Here is a 19021-nt window from a genome sequence, read left to right as displayed (position 1 = left end):
AAATATTTCCTCCTTTTAGGAACTACATTTGATGCTTGAAGTTGAAGGCACCGCCCAAAAAATTGTGCCTAGTGTTGAACACCCGACAGATGGTTTGGTTTCACCTAGTATCTCTCCCTGTCAAACTTACATTATTAATGGTAAAACGACATTATTAATAGAAAATTTACATTATTAATACCCCTAAAATTTAGTCGACTTCAACAGAAATTTTTGCTCAGCGTGAACAATTGAATTAAAGTGTAAAATAATTACAATATTATAATTCAATCACACCCTCAAATTAGTATTTTGCTAGTCTCTTAGCAAAACAGTAAAATATAATTGAACATAATATTGCCATAGACAATATTTCACACATAACCACACCAGCCAAGCAACTTGAATTCTCAAACACAGTGATGTTACCTCTCACAAATTCAAATCAATGTAAGCAACTTCAATAGATTACTCAATATCTCTTCCACATTGGATTGAGGCAAAACTATAGGAAGTTTACAACCTTATACCTTAATTTCCTTCTTCTTTTTTACTTTTTCTTTTCTTCTTCTTCTTCTTCCTTTTTTTTTATTTTTATTTTTATTTTTATCATTGAGCATCCTAAAGATCTTCCACTTGAATATTGATTATTACTGATCTTCACCACTTCAAAGCTAAAGGGTCTAGCAGTTTTCATGCCAACTCTGTTCAAAAACCATTCATTCATTTATTTGTTAACTTCCCAACTCTCAAAGTTTGGGCAACTCTTTCTAGCCTTTTACTCAGAAAATTTCACTAAGTTACCCATACTTGACTCTTGCTGTTGCATTTTTTTTTTTTTTTTTTTATAAAGCACAACTTAGTAGTCCTGCAGTATATTTCTCTCTATTCTGATCAAGTGGTAAGTAAATGAAAACAACTATGAGGTGTAACATAAAAGAATAGTTATCTTCTAAAATGCTTTGCCCTTCATCCCATGAAAATTAATTCTAGGGTCATTCTCAGCATACTTCCAAAACTAGAAATCAGAGAAGTTCTATCACTATCCATGATTCATCACTGTCGAAATCGAATGCTTATAAAGGAAAGGTTGTCTATCATGCATTGATTATAAAGTTCAATAACAATCACTATCAAACTATGAATCAACAATTTACTCATTCAGCCTAATCACATTAAGGCTCTATAACATGGCAGCACATAATTGCAAAATGCAATTCCCTCCCCCTAATTGAACAATGATTTTGCAATTCCCTCCCTCTAACTAAACAATGCAGTGTCCTCAATGCTAACAGAGAAGAAAAACAATGTAAAGAAAAGCAAGCAACGCAAGGAATTAACCAAAGAAAATAAAATATTAAAGAAAAAGCAAAGAGAAGCAATAAAAGAAACAACACTCAAAAGTCACAAGGTGTCTAGACAAAAAGAGTTTCGTCACTTGGATCATAAGTGGAAATAAAAGGATTAAGGCGCTGACCATTAATAGTTAAAGAGGTACTACTCTTAGAATTCTGAATTTCTACTGTCCCATGAGAATGAATTTTACCTGTAACATAGGGACCATTCCAACAAGATTTCAATTTATTAGGAAAAACATGTAAACGAGAGTTATAAAGAAGAACTTCCTATTCAAGTGTTAAATGATTGGGATGAATTTTTTTATCATGTAAAATTTTCATATATTCCTTTGCCAGCTAAGCATTGTCATAAGCATTTCGATGAGCTTCATCCAATTCATCGATATGCAATTTTCTCGATTCTGAAACTTCATCAAGTGATATGTTAACATATTTTATAGCCCAAAGAGCTCGATGTTGAATGTCAATAGCTAAATAACAAGCTTTACCATAAACTAATCGATAAGGAGACATCCTAGATTAGTTTTAAAAGCTATCCTACAAGCCCACAAAGCATCAAGAAGCTTAATTGACCGGTCTTTCTTATTAGGATTGATAGTTTTCTCCCAAATGGTTTTTATTTCTCTTTTTGTCAATTTAGCTTACTCATTTGTTTGGGTGATAGGGGGTGAAAACCCGGTGTATGATACCATATTTCTTCATGAGTGTAGAAATAGTTTGTTGCAAAAATGAGAACCCCTATCATTAGTGATAACTTTATGCATGCCAAAGTGAGCAAATAGAGATTGTAAAAAGTTTAGCAAAACATGATGGTCATTTGTTTTGCAAGCGACAACCTCAACCTACTTTGAAACATAGTCCACAACCAATAAAATGTATGTGTTCCCAAAGGAAATTGTAAAACGTCCCATGAAGTTTATTCCCCAACATTTAAAGATTTCTAGACTAAGAATAGAGGAAAGGGGCATCATGTCTCTTGTGGTAATGAATCCCAATTATGAGAAGACCCACACGCCTTACAAAAATTGTAACTGTCTTTCAACATGGAAGGCCAATAAAATCAGCTTTGCAAAATTTTAGCTACTATCTTTTTTTTTTTTTTTTTTTTTGCTATAAATTGACCACCACATGCACCCATATGACAAAATCTCAACACAGAAGAAAGCTCATCACCAGGAATGCATTTTCGAATCAATTAGTCTAAATAATATTTGAAAATGTACGGATCATCAAAGTAGAAGTGTCCTACCTCATAATCGGCGCTTATCTTGGATGGACCATTCAAAAGGCATTTGCTTAGTCACCAAATAGTTAACTATGTCAGTAAACTAGGGAGCTTTTTGAATTGCAAATAGCTACTCATCTGAGAAACTATCATCGAGAGGAAGGATGACATTTGAAGAGGAGCATAGTGGCAATCTAGAGAGATGGTCAACCACCACGTTTTCGACTCATTTCTTATCCTTAATGGTGATGTTGAACTCTTGAAGTAATAAAATCTAGCAGATTAAGCGTGGTTTCACGTCTTTCTTAGCCAACAAATACTTCAATACAGAGTGGTCAATGAAAATAGTAACAGAGGAACCAAGAATCAAAGCCCAAGTGCAAAAACTACTGCAACCAATTCTTTTTTCAGTAGTGGTGTAAATTTTCTAGGCATCATTTGAGGTCTTACTAGTATAGTAAATCACAGAAGGCATGTTATCCACATGCTGACCCAAAATAGCCCCTAAGGCATAGTCACTTGCATCAGTCATGATTTCAAAGGGGAGGTCCCACTGTGGGGATTGCATAATAGGGGCAATGGTAAGCGATTCCTTAAGGGTATCAAAAGATTGTTGGCACTCATTGAACCAAAAAAATTCAACCTTATTTTGTAAAAGAGTGCACAAAAGTTTTGCAATAGAACTAAACTCCTGAATAAAGCGTCTATAAAAGCCAGCATGACCAAGAAAAGAACAAATATATTTAACTATCATAGGGATAGGAAGTTTAGATATTAATTTAAGTTTCACCTTGTAGACCTTTATACCTTTAGAAGAAACAATATGACCTAAAACAATGCCACAAGTAACCATAAATTGACATTTCTCCTAATTAAGCAAAAGAATTTTTTTCTTCGCATCTCTGAAGAACACAAGCCAGATTATGTAAACAACTCTAATTTTTGTTTTTCTAAAAATAGAGAAATCATCCATGCATACTTCACAAATATCCTCAATCATATCAGAAAAAATAATCATCATGCATCTCTTTAAAGTATCTGGAACATTACATAAACCAAAAGGCATTCTGCTAAAAGCGAAAGTGCCAAAAGGAGAGGTGAAGGTGGTCTTCTCCTAGTTCTCAGGCACTATAGCATTTTGGTAATAGCCAGAAAATCCATCTAAGAAACAGTAAAATACATTATCAGCCACACATTCTAAAATTTGATCCAAAAATGGTAAAGGAAAATGATCTTTTCTATTGGCTAAATTAAGTTTTCTATAATCAATAGTTCAATACACATCCTCCAGCCAGTGACCATCCTAGTTGGAATTAATTCATTTTTCTCATTTTTTACAACAGTCAAACCAGATTTTTTAGGTACCAATTGAGTTAGACTTACCCACTTATTATCTGAGATGGGGTAAATGATAACCACTGCAAATAGCTTGAGCACTTCTTTTTTGGCAACTTCCTTCATAGTAAGGTTAAGCCTACGTTGAGCATCTCAAAATAGTCTAACATTTTCCTCAAGATGGATTTTGTGGGTACAAACAGCAACATCAATACCTTTGATGTCGGCTATTGTCCACCCAATTGTGCCTTTTATTTAACTTTGAAGAAATGACCACAGGGAAAGTGCCTTCTTCAGGACCAGGAAAGACGTATTTTAAATCTTTAGGAAGTGGTTTCAATTCCAGCTAGGGAACTTCTTCCTCTGAAGATTTAAGTATGTCTGGTGGTGGTAGAGTCTGAAACTAGGGTTGCCATTTTGCGCCTACAACTTGTACCTCAAGTGGTAAAGAAAAATCTGCAAAATAGTCCAAAACTTCAAGGATATTTTCATTAGCATGGTCAATTTTCTCATTAAGTAAAAATTCATATGTCTAAAAAATAAACTCATAAAAAAAATTTCTGTTGACATCAAATCCTCTATAGCATTCAAATCACTTGTGTCATCAAGATGATCTGGCATTTTGCAAGCATTGAAAATGTTCAACTCAAGTGCCATGTTCCTAAAAGTAAGCTTCAGAACACCACTTCTGCAATTGATCAAAGCATTTGACTAGCTAGAAATGGTCTTCCAAGGATGACAGGAGCTTGAGAGTTGTTGACATTCAATTGCTATATATCTAGAATTACAAAGTCAACTGGATAGTAAAATCTTTCAACTTGCACAAGCACATCTTTCACAACTCCCCTTGGTTTCTTGATTGACCTATTGGCTAATTGTAGCATGAGTGTAGTTGCCATTAAGTCTCCCAGCCCAAGTTGCTCATAAAGTGAGTATGGTAACAAATTCACATTGTAGCCCAAATCCATCAAGGCTCTAGCAATTTGGGATTCACCAATCATGATGAAAATTATAAGAGAGCCTAGATCTCTATACTTTGGAGGAGTCTCATGGTGAATGATCGTACTAACTTGTTTTGTTAGAAAGGCTTTCTTCTTCATATTCAATTGTCTCTTCACTGTACATAGTTCTTTCAAAAACTTGGCATAAGAAGGAATTTGTTGAATGACCTCCAATAGCGGAATATTAATTTTTACTTGCCTGAACACCTTTAAAATGTCTTGTTGCTATTTACTCTTGGTAGCTGACAATAATCTTTGAGAGTATGGTGCTGCAGGGACATACTCCATCCTCAAATCCTCAATTTTCTGATCCAAAGACTCAATCTCTTTTTATTGATCCCCACTTTGGTTAACATGTGCTTTAGGTAACTCCAATGCATCTTCCAAGGCTTTTGGAAATTATTTAGGCTCAAAATCATCTTCAACTAATGACCGTGATACAACTTGCTCAAGAGCATCCGGTCGCTCAACTTGCTTACCACTCCTAAGTGTGATAACAACTTTCACTGATTTAATGTCTTCATTCTCAACTAAATGCACTTGTGATTGCTTGTACACTTGTGGGTTGGGTTAACCTTGAGCTGGAAATTTACCCTTCTTTAAAGTGTTCAGAGTGGTTGTCATTTTGCTAAGTGTGCCTCTGATTTCATTGATGGCCTGAGAATTTTGAGTGTTGGGTGCATTTTGGCTTGCCATAAATTGCTGAAAAGTGATAGTAATTTGAGCAATTGTATCATCAGTGATTTGTTAGGAGGTTGAAAAGGCTACTGATATTGAACCATGGGAAACTACTGAAAATTACTCTAAGAAGGTGTAGCTAGCTTGCTTGATTGTCCTTGATCATTTATCCATGAAAAATTAGGGTGATTCCTCCATATTGGAGTATAAGTGTTTGACATTGGTGGATTTTGAGGTCGACCCACCCAATTTAGACTATGAGGTTGCTCTATACCATTCTTTGAACACATTGGCAAAGCAAGACATTCCAAAGTTTTATGACTTGTATCAGCACATAGAGCACACACGAGCTTTACTTACATGGCTCAAGCAAGGGCCTGGGTGTTGGCCTGGCATGCAGTGCAGGGGCATACGCATGGGCGTGTGCATGCCTTGTCGTGCGTTGGGCTACGCAAGATCACTAACCTTGTTGGGTGCCTCTTGCTTGTCAAGGCATGGCTGTTGTAGTGTCAGGGCATCAACCATGAGCCCATCAAGGCTTGTCATGGCATGGTTGGTGGCTTGGCTGTGGGCCACAAAGTATGGGGTTCTGACAGGTGAGTAACTCTAAAGTTAGTGGGAGAGTTACTTGACCACATAACTTTTGGCAAGAAGAGTTTGGTGAGAGAGTCCCTCGACCACGCAACTTTTGGCAAGAGTTGTAACAGGAGATCACGTCGACCGTGCAACCTTAAAAGAAATTTAGTGGGAGAGTTCCTCAACCACTTCACTTTTGGCGAGAAGATTTCGGCAAGAGAGCCTCTCAACTGTGCAACTCTTGGCGAGAGGTGTAACGAGAGGTCCCCTCGACCTTTTTACCTTAAAGCAAAGTTGGTGGGAGAGTTCCTCAATCACGTCACTTTGGTGTGAAGAGTGTGGTGGGAGATTCCCTCGACCATGCAACTCTTAGTGAGAGGAGTAACAGGAGATCACTTTGATCATTTTAGCTTAAAGCAAAGTTAGTGGGATAGTTCCTCGACCACGTCACTTTGGCAAGGAAAGTGTGGCGAGAGAGTCCCTCGACCGCGTAACTCTTGTCGAGAGGTGTAATGGGAGATCACCTAGACCATTTTACCTTAAAGCAAAGTTAGTGGGAGAGTTCCTCGACCATGTTACTTTGGCAGGAGAGTCCCTCGACCGTGCAACTCTTGGCAAGAGATGTAACAGGGGATTATCTCAACCGCTTTACCTTAAAGCAAAGTTAGTCGAAGAGTTACTCGACCACATGATTTTTGGCAAGAGGTGTGAAAACAAAAGTTGAATAAAATTGAATAGTGAAAGGAAAGGAAAACACATGCAGGCGTTTTATTATTGAATAAGTAGAATAGAAAAATATAATTATTTACATATCTCTCATTTAAATGTAGTATTTCCTTAGGTACTCTACATTCCAAGGATGAGGAAGCTCTCGCCTTGTGGCGTCTTTGAGGTGGTAAACTCCTAATCAGTGACTTGCAACTACCACCTACTGGCCTTCCCATCGTTGGCCCAATTTCCCTTCTTCTGTCGTGGTTACCCCTTTTTCTTTCAAAACCAAGTTGCCAACCTTGAAGGACCTGGGCCTCACCCTTTTATTGAAGTATTGTTCTGCTTTCCTTTTAGAAGCCGTTACTCTGGCCTCTGTGTCTACTCTAGCTTCCTCTAGCAAATCCAAGTTTTCCTCCAATCTCTCCTCGTTTGTTTTTGGGTCAAATTTTTTCCTTCTGTGGCTTGGCAACCCCACTTCTTTTAGTACCATGGCTTCGCTCCCATTTGCTAAAGCGAATGGTATCTCACCTATTGAGGTTTTTGGTGTGCTTCTGTAACCCCACAAAATCTCCAGAAGTTCTTCAGCCCATAGTCATTTCTTCTCGCCTATCTTTTTCTAGAGTATCCTAACGATGATTTTGTTGGTTGCCTCAACCTTTTTGTTCGTCTGTGGATGTCTTGGGGAAGAGTATTTAACTTTGATTTCTTGCTTCACACACCATTATTGTCAAACTGTCTGTTGTTGTCAAATATGATACATTGATGTATTCTGAATCTGTATACCACAGTTTTTCACAAGAATTTTGTTACCCTTTGGACCATTACTATCGCCATCTCCTCAGCCTCCACCCACTTCGTGAAGTAGTCAACAATTACGATAATGAATTTGGTTCCCCCTTTGCTTGGAAGCATAGGACCCATCTCCTTGGCATCTTCCTTCGTTATACACCTCACATCAGGTTCAAAAAACCTCACCAATATAGTATCCCTTCTACTATATTGAATCTTGCCGCCCTACTAATATTCCTAGCCTCCACTCGAGAGAGGGGAAAGCCCCCTGTCTCCAGAGATTTGATTATGCTATCGGCCCATCCTGGCATACTTTCTCCAATATGTAAAGTCTCCCCCCCTATTGTCAGAGTGTCTACTGCTCAAAGATTAACCCTTAAGGGCAAGGCATCTTCTAGCTTTGTTGACGTCGCTCGTGCTAACTGATCAGCCTTGAAATTATCTCATCGAGGTATTCGCTCAATTTGAAGAATCTTGAACCTGATTGAGGTATTTTATTAATTTGACTCCCTTTGCCAAATACTCCCCTGTGATTTGTTTGACTATGACCTATGAATTAGCTTTCATCTCTATCTCTTAGTGCCTTTACATTGCTAGCCCCTCTAGTACTGCTTTGTACTAGACTTCATTGTCAGTTACCTTGAAATTTAATCGAACACTTGGTACGATTCTTCCCCATCACTTGACAGCATATACACTCCAACACCTCCTCATGCTCGACAGGATGACCCATCCATATATACTTTCCATGGCTTCTTCTTAGGTGACTTAGGGACCTCTTCTTAGAAACTTGAAAAGTTTGCTAGGAAGTCAGCCAGGATCTACCCTTTCACGATACTTTTAGGCACATAACTGATGTCATACTCGCTTAGCTCAATAGACCACTTGACCAACCGTCCCGAGGTATCTGGCTTTTGTAATATATTCTATAGAGGCGATGAGGTAACCACCTTTATCGGATGAGCTTGAAAGTAAGGTCGTAATTGCCTTGATGCTATCACTACGACGAAGGCAACTAACTCGATTTTTGGATATCTGGCCTCAGCTCTTCTCAGGGCCCTACTTACATAATATACTGGCTTCTGTTCTTTCCCATCTTCTGTTACTAGCGTGCTAAAATGACATCTAGGGTCACAGCCAAATACAACGATAGAGGCTCCCCTTGTTTGGTTTGGCTGAGTAGTGGCGGGTGAGTCAGGTACTCCTTCAATTGCGTGAATGCTTCTTCACACCTGTCATCCTAGTCTTGGGTTTTCTAAAGTATCTAAAAGAAAGGGAGGAATTTTTATGTTGATCTAGATACAAACTTGTTAAGGGCCGCTATTCTTCCTACCAGTTTTTATACCTCATTCAAGTTTGTAGGCGACTCCATCTCGATGATCACCCATAGCTTTTCGAGATTAGCTTCTATACCTCTCTCCGACACCATAAACCAGAGGAACATTCCTGACTTTACCCCAAACACACATTTGGTCGAGTTGATTTTCATCTGATATCATCGTAGAATTTTAAAGGCCTCCCTCAGGTCTTTTACGTGGTAACTAAACTCCATTCTCTTTATTAGTAGATCGTCCATGTACAACTCCATATTTCTCCAGATCTGATGTTTGAACATTTTGTTTACTAACCGTTGGTATGTCGCCCCAGCATATTGTAATCCAAAAGGCATCACTTTGTAATAGCATAACCCCCGATCTGTTATTATAAAGGTCTTTTCCTGGTCAACTTCATTCAACCTGATCTGGTTGTATGTTGAGTTGATGTCTATAAAACTTAGCACTTTATGCCCAGTTGTCGCATCTACTATCAAATCTATCGGTGGGAGTAGAAAACTGTCCTTCTAGCAGGCTTTGTTAAGATCCATGAAATCTATGCACACTCGCTTTTTCCGTTGGATTTCTTCACCAATAATACATTTGACAGCCACTCTAGATATTGTGCTTCTCTAATAAACCCAGCCACCAACATCCTATGCTCGATGATCTCCTCATCTATTCCAGGCATGTTCCTTGTGACTTCATGCAAATAAATCTTTATACTCTAAAAAGAGGTTGGTCAATTGCTGTTTTTCTTCCTTTGTTAGCCTGGTTCATATCTTTACATAACTTTCTGGATGATTTACATCAAAAGTGAGAAGCACTAAAGCCTCGTTTGCTTCCCCCCACTTCAGCGTATCTTCATCCCTTATTGCCACTTCAGTCATCAATATTTCAGGTGGAGGTGGGAGGTTCACGTCCCCCGTTTCTCCCTATTTGGGCTCCTGGACATAGCACTTTCGGGCCAAGACTTGCTTGCCACGCCCCTCTTCCACTCTCATTTTCATGGAAATTTCGTCTTTAGATGATGAGTTGAAGTGATCACCTTTAGTGAATTCAAAGTGGGTCATCCAATGATTGCATTGTACGCTAACAGGGTTCGCACCACCAAGAACTCTCTCATGGTAGTGGGGATCTGTGCCCATGGATACTTGCAAAGCAATGGACCCCACAGGTTGAACGGCATCCTCGGTGAACCCCTTTAACGTGGTGGGTGTAGGTTGTAGCTGACCTGCACTAATTCCCATTTTGCTAAAACCGTCCCAAAATGGGATGTCTATCGAATTGCCATTATCAATTAGTATCCTTCTTGTGGTGTAATTTAGGGGTGAAAATTGACCCCTTCGGCACGGTTTTTGGGCAGAACTGCCGCTGACCGATGAGAGGGAAAATGGTGGATGGACCGACCGTAACCGGTCAATGGGGAGGAGAACAACCGACCGTATCAACTCCGGTGGTTCTCTGACGGTTTACGGTCAGTTCTCGATTCCCCTCCAGCGGCGTCGTTCGTCTAAGAGAGTAGAGAGAGAGAGGGTTAGAAACATAGAAATGGAAAGGAGAAAGGAAGAATACGATATGTAATATCTAAACGGCGTTGTTTGGTTAAATACCAGACGATGCCGTTCTAATTTTTTTTCTCACCTTATAGACAAAACGACGCCGTTTGGTTTAATAACAAACGGCGCCATTTAATCTGTGTGTAAAACACAGATGTAAAAGTAAAATGACGCCATTCTACTTAAACTTAAGTGGAACGACGTCGTTTCATATTGATAAAATTAAAAAAAAAAAAAGTATTATTACATCGGCCGGTTTAGCGGTTTGAGCCAGCTTCAAACCGCGACCGAACCGATGATAGGTAGTTTTGCTAAAACGTTGCTGCCCACCGACCGGTTCCTTGGCGGTTTTGGCCTGTTCCGGCCTCCGAAGGCCAGTCTGATTCAGTCACGGCCGGTTTCCCTGTTTCTTGTACACCCCTAGTGTAATTTTCCACTAGCATTGTTACTGCTAGCGCATCATCATGCAGGTAGACGACTCCTTGACAATCTTCCTCGCCAAACGATATGGTGGGGAAAGTCTACATTCGAGGCTATTTGACAAGCCTATCTACATTGTATACTTCCTCACATCTCGCCCACCTTGCATACGCCTTTCTTCCCAAGGAGGTTGGACCACATCCAGCATATCCTTTGGCGATTGTGTGTATCTTCCCCAGGGGTGGGTTTATTTGGTCTATGTCCACCCTTGGTCTCCGATCTCAAGGTTCTTGCAACCTCATTCCTCTCTTTGGGGAGCCCCATCATCTAGGGATTTCACTTCACTGACTTTTGTGCTCGAGTTTTTGATTGCTTGCATGTCGCCGGGGGGGTAGCATTCTGGGTGGCTAATCACTCCAACTCACTATTGTCTCACATATCTTCAGTCTTTCACTTCAAGTTGTGGCAGTCCTCAGTTCTATGGCCGTTTGTTTTATGGTAGGTATAGTATTTCCCAGTTTTTCACTTGTTACCATCATCTTACCCGGCTTCTCTCACCTTGTCTCGATTATGTACGTTGGAGTAGTGCACGTAACCGCCGTTATGTCTTCTTACATTAAAGTCATGTCTCGGATCGTGTTGGTCCCTTTTTACCTTTTGTCCCCCCTCCTGATGTTTCTTCTAAACTCCTCTCGATTCACGTTCGTTCTTTCCCCATGACCAGGTAGTTAGGGCAATAAGTGTGTCCTCGATATTGAGGAAGTCGTCAGGCTTATCCATAAATTCTCGTAATGTGGAGGGGTCTTCCTAGCCAACTCGGCCATGAAATGACTACTCAGCCAAATATCCCCGAGTAGTGTGGCCAACATAATCTTCTCATATTGATCATCAACCGTCATTCTCTCTTTATTAAAATGCGTAAGATACACTTTCATACTTTCATCTTCTCTTTCTTGAAGGCCAACAAGTATGCGACTAGCCTCCTGCACCTTCTACTCACCATGAACTGGGTTAAGAATTGCCAACCCAATTCATGGAACTTGGCTGCAGTGTCCCAAACCAGCTTCTCACCATTCCTTTCAAGGTCAAGGGGAAAGCTCGACATGAAATTTTTCCGGGGAATTCGTGGAGCGTCATATGGGCTTTAAAAGTCTCTAAATGTTCCACGGGGTCTTTAGCGCCGTCATATAAATCTATAGAAGGGACTTTGAACTTCGAAAGCAAAGGTACCACTATAATTTCTGCAGAGAATGGTAGATTGGTGCTGGACAACAACAGATCGATCGAGGAAGATGTCCCTATCTTTTTGGCCATTTCCTCATATTTTTCCATTAAGCTTTGTAAATCGTGATGCATTTTCTTCGTCTCCTCATTTTCCTTAAGGGTCTTCCCTACGCCACACTGTGTGCCTCTGTCTCCACCCTTTCTCCTTAATCCTCTCCTGACGGACTGTTTTTCACCTTCAGGACTTCATTCTCCTTCCACACTGCCTCCAACTGAGCGATGAGTTTTCTCATTACTTCCTCAATCTCTACCATTCTTCCCTCCATATTCCTTGACGACACTTCTTGATCACTAGTTGCATGCGTTTGAGTTATGGTGGGCATGTGAAAAGCACGCTAGTTGTAGGACAAGAAATCCCATAGACGGCGCCAACTGTTGTGGACGTGTTTCACCACCACCAACGTACGACCACCTGCAACCAAAAAGTAAGATGACTTTGGGGTTTGCTGGAACGCTTTCGATGCCTAAGTTAGTGATCATAGTGTATAGATTCTTTTCAATACCAATGAGTCAGATGTCTTTTACGTACTTCGATTCTTCCCTTATATAGGGATTCCACGAAATGTTTGTCATTGTGTGATAATGGACTCAACCTCTATTTGAAACTCAAACCTGGAGATGATGGATTCATCTCATACTTAATTCAAATGGTAACCGCTTTTACCCAATGTTACTTCTAAATAGTTATCTCATTGATATTGCAAACAGGTCAAGCCTCCCCAAAACTGATCAGAGCTTGTACAGTGAGGTAGGCCACGGGCCTGGCTAACGGCCCAGATCCCCTTGGGCCTCCGTAGACATTATGTCCTCTCCAGTACTGATCACAAATTAAGAACTGTTATAGTACTCATTGTTTTAGAGAAATGGTATTTTGTTTTCATAGAATATGCAAGTATTTCGCATTCCTTTTGATAAAAGTGAGTAAATATGAGATCCACATAAATAATAATAATAATAATAATAATAATAATAATAATAATAATAATAATAATAATAATAATAATAATAATAATTAATTTTTTAATATTGAGCTCAAAAGAAATGCACGATGATTACATGACTCATAATTATATCTAACATTATTTGATTACTTGTTTAATTGTTGTACCCCAAGACTGGTGAAGCCAAAAATGTTTTTTTTCTTTTTTTTTGGAATGAGATATATTATAAAACATCAAACACTAACACAAGGTTTGTCACTGGATATAAGTGAAGAGACCACAGCCGGCCCTTCCTCTATCCAAACAGTTTCTGTTACACAAGAGAAAGCTAGTCTAGCTAGTTCATGAGCCACTTTGTTGTTCCCTCTGCTGGTAAAGAACAGCTTCCAATTGGGGTGAGTCTTCAACTCATGCTTGAGATCTTCAACAAGTTGTCCATGCGATACAAAATCTGGAGTAGAGTTCTTTACAGCATCTACCACCAGTTTTGTGTCCCCTTCAAAAACAACACTGCCTGCTCCCATTTCATCACAAAGAGTAAAGGCTCTCAACAAAGCATACGCTTCGGCCATTAAAACAGAGGGTATCAAAGGTTTTTGTGCAGCCAACATGAAATGTGGCTCACCATTTGAGTCTCGGGCTATAATGCCCATTCCCATCACCGAATCTGACATTTTAAAGCTAGCATCAAAGTTTACTTTTAGCCAAGTAGATGGGGGAGGGTGCCAAAAAGATGCAGCAGCTTGATGTGTCATAGGACTTTGTCTAACCACGCTTTCACTTTGTGCTATAGAACAGAACTCCAAATCAGAAATGGCAGACTTTAACACAGTCTTCGGACCATGGAAACTATTTCTAAAAACCAGATCATTCCTTCTTTGTCAAATTCTATAACAGACTACAGCTACCAAGGTCAAGCTCTTAGCTTCAAGTCTGTCACAGAATTCAGTCTACAACTCAGCAAAGCTATCAAAAGAGCTTCCCCACTTTGCCACTGGTGATTCCCGATCCCCCCAAACATCTCTTGCTGCCGGGCACTCCCATAAACCATGTAGAGTAGATTCTATTACCCTATCACACACCGGGCAAATAGGATTATCCAACACCTTCTTTTTGAAAAGATTTTCCTTAGTGGGAAGGAGATTTGAGACTAATTTCTATAGGAATTGTTTTATTTTCCCTGTAACTTCCAAGCTCCAAATGTCTTTCCAGTGGTACACAACCTATTTGCATCCTGATAGTTCCCCATATTTATGATGTTTTGAGTCCAAGTCAACAAAGTAAGCACTTCTAACCATGAAAACTCCTTTCTTTGTATAGCCCCAAATGGATGAATCTGCTGCACCTCTAAGACTAATTGGTAGGCTGCAAATTATTTTTGCTTCTTCTGGTTTAAAAATGATTTTGACCATCTCTGTTTTCCACCTCATATTAGACAAGTCAATGAGGCAAGATACTTTAGAAGCTGCTGGAATCGTATTGGGACAAGTTTGTACTTCAAAAGTTTTTTCTTGTGGTAGCCATTTGTCCTTCCATATTCTTATTGAATTACCATTGCCGACTCGCCAAACTGAACCCTTTTTGACTAGGTCCAAAATAGAGCATAGACCTTGCCAAATATAAGAGGAACCAGCTTTTGTTTTTACTTCCAGAACCTGGGAGTGCTTAAAATACTTTTCTTTGTAGAGCTGAGATACTAGAGAGGAAGGATGTTTGTGAATTCTCCAGACTTGTTTTGCCAATAACGCTCGGTTGAAACACTGCATGTCTCGAAAACCCAGGCCCCCATCTTGTTTTGATTTCCCCGTCTTCTCCCATTTTCGCCAATGAATTCCTTTACCTTCCTTCTTGTGATTCCACCAGAAATTTGAAAACATCCTTTCTATTTCTCATACCAACCTTACCGGGAGTTTGAAAATGCTCATAGTATACGTCGGTATGGCTTGTAGAACACTTTTGATTAGGATTTCTTTCCCAGCTGTTGAGAGGAATGTATTTTTCTAGCTATTCATCCGCTTCCAGATTTTTTCTTTTAGACCATGAAAAGTGTTGTATTTTGTTCTCCCAACTAGAGTAGGAAGCCCCAAGTATTTATTATAGTCATCACAAGAGATGCCTGCAGCCCCTTGGAGGATAAAAGCTTTTGACTCTTCTTTGATATTGGAGCTGAAGAACAGAGAGGTTTTCTGTTTATTGAGGACTTGGCCCGATACTCTTTCATAGATTGCTAGAAGGTGCATAACTCTAGTCCATTCCTCCATTTTTGCTCTACTAAAACTGACACAATCGTCGGTGAAGAGGAGATGATTTATCTTAAGGCCCCCTTTAGAAGCCGAAACTCCTTGTATGCTGCCATTACGTTCCGTTGTTTGAAGAAGTGAAGTTAAGCCTTCAGCACACATAATAAAAATATACGGAGAAAGAGGATCTCCTTGCCTTAGTCCTCTTGTAGGAGCAAAGGTCTCACCGGGAGTCCCATTTACTAGAACTGAGTAACTCACTGATTTAACACACCCCATTAGTAAGCTGGTCCAATTTTCTGTGAATCCTAGCCTTAGAAGTACAGCTTCCAAATAATCTCATTCCACCCTATCATACGCTTTGGACATGTCTAGTTTAATGGCCATACTACCCATTTTACCTTTGTGTCTTGAGCTCATAGAATGTAGTAACTCATAAGCCACCATAACATTGTCAGAAATCAGTCTATTAGGGATAAAAGCGCTTTGGTTCCAAGATATGATATTTGACAGCACCCTTTTGATTCTATTTGCTAGGACCTTGGAAATTAATTTGTAGAGAACGTTACATAAGCTGATAGGTCTACAATGTAGCATGGCAGAGGGGGTATTTATTTTTGGAATCAAGGCTATAAGGGTATGGTTGAGACCCTTAGCCATATTTCCAGTGTTTAGATAGTCCAAAACAGCTGCAGTTATGTCATCTCCCACAATATCCCAATGGTTTTTGTAAAAACCAGCACTAAACCCATCTGGCCGGGGTATTTGAAAGGCGACATGTGTTTTAGTGCCCTTGTTATCTCATCTCTATGAAAAGGTAGGTCTAATTCTGTCTGCATATCAGATGAAATTCTCGGTTAGATCCCCCTTAAACTACTTTCAATACAGCTGTGGTCTGGAAAAGAGCTTGTGAAGACCTGCAGAAAATAACTACTGAAACCTCTTGCTATGTTCTCTCTTCCCGTAATCACCCTACCATCCTCATCCTCTATCAACTTTATCTTATTTTTCTTCCTTCTTTGGTTTACACATGCATGATAGAATTTGGAATTTCTATCACCTTGTGTTAACCAATGAATTTTTGCACGCTGCTTCCACCGAAGATCCTCCCGTTCCAATAGAGAGTTTAGAGAAGTTTGGAGGGTTTTGAGTTGCCTCATATTGTTAGGACTTTCATACTGTTGGTTTCTTTTGATTTCATCCATTTTAGCACATATTTCCTAGTTTCTGTGGTAGACTAAGCTTTTACTTCACTGTTTCAACTTCAGACTGCAGTTCTCTAATTTGTGTAGCTAAATAATTTGTGAAGCCAAAACTGTTTTATTATTTAGCCGATGTAGCGGAATTTGAAATGACTAAATTCCAAATGAAGGGCTGACAAAGGACAATACTAGCTAGGGGCCCGACCAGCATGTACAGTTGGGTGTACTCCCAATGCATTTGAATTTTTTTTTCTTTTTCTTGCAAGTATTTTTTAAACATATTTCAATATTTAACATGCAAAAAAAAAAAAATACACAAATTCATTAGTAATAACTTTCTTAATTTTTAAGAAAAAAGTAAAAAAAATTAAAATATATGTGTGGTAAGGGAACAAAATCAGGCACTACTTAGCATATTCGGTTCACAAATGACGCCCGACCTCTATATATGAATCAGCGTAGAAAAAACCTCATGATGCCTAATTGATGGGGTCTCTTCTAGCTCATGTTTTGGAAATGAGTTGAACTTCGAGATTGTGAGTTTATCCAGATCTTTAAGACTTAAGAATAACACTGTCGATGTTTGATAATAAATTAAAAAAAAAAAAAAATAACACTGATGGAATTTCCAATTAAGAACAACCGGTATGCATATATATAATTCCAAGACCATGTTCCAGACAGAAATTGACATGAAGTGAAATAATCACAAAGCTCCTATGATTCCAGAATCTGCGCGCACATAATCCCACTTGGGGCATTCTTTTTTTTTTTTTTAGTATATAAAAGGAAAAACCAAGCTTCTACGATATATTATTGTAAAGAAAAACAAAATTAAAGGAAGAAAAGGAGATCGAGGTTTCTTCAGGGAAAGTGGAAGATAACCCAAAAAGGCAAAGAAGGGGCTGGGAAGATGTATTATATCCATGCAACCAAGAGAGAAAGAGAGGAGGAAGAAGGGCGGGGGGGAGGCACGAAAAATGGGGCTGACATGAGGTGGAGATAGTGCTGCGGTAGAGCGGTTGGTGGAGGCCGGTAACAGTCAGTACGTACAAGTGATGGTGAAGGATGATCGATCGGCTTGATTGGGAAAAGAATGTTCTTCGTCGATCCAATCCGTTGCTGTGGAATATATGATTAGTTAACGAGGGAGTGAGCTAGCCAGGGAGATGGCTAGCTAGGTAATTATTTGGACATTAGGCGTCTAGAAGATCCGAACATCTGATCGAGAATGATGACAAGTGCCATGGCAAGCGGTGCGTCGATTTCGGGCTGTACGATAAGGCGGAAAACATCAAGTCCAAAGGCTACTCCTCCCACCGGCTCCTTCGGCTTGATCTCCGCTACCCGTCTCCTCTTTTTGTCCAGCACCACGCAGCATCTTTGTGCGAAACAACCCTCGATCTCATAAAGTACGTTCTTGCCGTCGCCGCAGCTCGATAACGAGGACAACGATGATGAGCCACTCCCACCAGTTCCTAAACTGACGCTAGCCAAGTACTTGGTGTTGAGGATATTCATGTACTTCCTCGCCAGAAATAGAGGATTGACGGCCGACTCTCCATCATACACCAGCCAGTTGTCTTCTAGGCTCAACCTCTGATGATCATACACATCATATATATAAATATATCCGGTCAGCCAAGATCCAACCAGTTAATGTTTTGAGAGAGAGAGAGAGAGAGATACATGCCTTGCGGCGGATGGTAAGGATAGGCTTGCCGGTAGCGTCCATGAGAACGATCTCGCCCTTATTACTTGCCACATAGTTATCTACTCTAAAAACCAGATTTCCCTTGCCGTCAAATACCGTAAATCCATTACAGTTGAACAGTAGAGACTTCTTCCAAACCGTTAGAATTGCCGCGCTGTCGTTTCTTCCGGCGGGAGAGGATGAGGTGGTGGTGGTTTCGAGCCTCTCGGCTACGTTGCTGGGGTATACTCTTGTCATTCTAGTGAGAGAGACGGAGGGAGACAATAAAAACGATCTTTTAATTTGCTATTTGAGGTTGCCAAGGCAACTTGCCTTAACGCCCTTCCAGGAACATATTTATATACCTTTTCTCGAACATATATATTTTTATATGATCCTCGATCTGTTAAATATCCTACGGCAACAAACGTTAAGCGGCACTAGAAAAGTTGAAATAGGCTAATGCGCCACCATACGATAGACATCACTTTATTTTGGTAAAGAGGAAGACTTATGGGTGGTGGATAATGTCCTTGAAGTGATATCGATGAGGAATTTTAATTGCTTAAAAAACAAAATTGATTACAAATCACAATCATTCAGCCTCCCCCACTATCTTTACTTGCAAGGCTGATAAAAATCATTAAGACCTATTAAAATAAGTAGATTAAAGATTTGTGTGGCTGAGGACCATTTCGCGGCCGGTCCCAAGATATT

At 39.7% G+C, this 19021-nt stretch overlaps 1 protein-coding gene across 1 annotated transcript; it reads right to left on the bottom strand.

The window, feature by feature from the left end:
* Positions 1–17236: 17236 nt before the first annotated feature.
* LOC122275139 (protein LURP-one-related 8) lies at positions 17237–18700 on the bottom strand. Its single transcript, XM_043084100.1, has 2 exons — positions 18305–18700; positions 17237–18210 (listed from the first exon to the last, which is right to left on the bottom strand). The coding sequence occupies exons 1-2, from the start codon at positions 18560–18562 to the stop codon at positions 17797–17799; spliced, it is 672 nt and encodes a 223-aa protein (XP_042940034.1). The 5' UTR covers positions 18563–18700; the 3' UTR covers positions 17237–17796.
* Positions 18701–19021: the final 321 nt, after the last annotated feature.

Source organism: Carya illinoinensis, chromosome 9 (genome assembly GCF_018687715.1).
Source record: "Carya illinoinensis cultivar Pawnee chromosome 9, C.illinoinensisPawnee_v1, whole genome shotgun sequence".
Lineage (NCBI taxonomy): Eukaryota > Viridiplantae > Streptophyta > Magnoliopsida > Fagales > Juglandaceae > Carya > Carya illinoinensis.
This window is presented reverse-complemented; position numbering and strand designations above follow the sequence as displayed.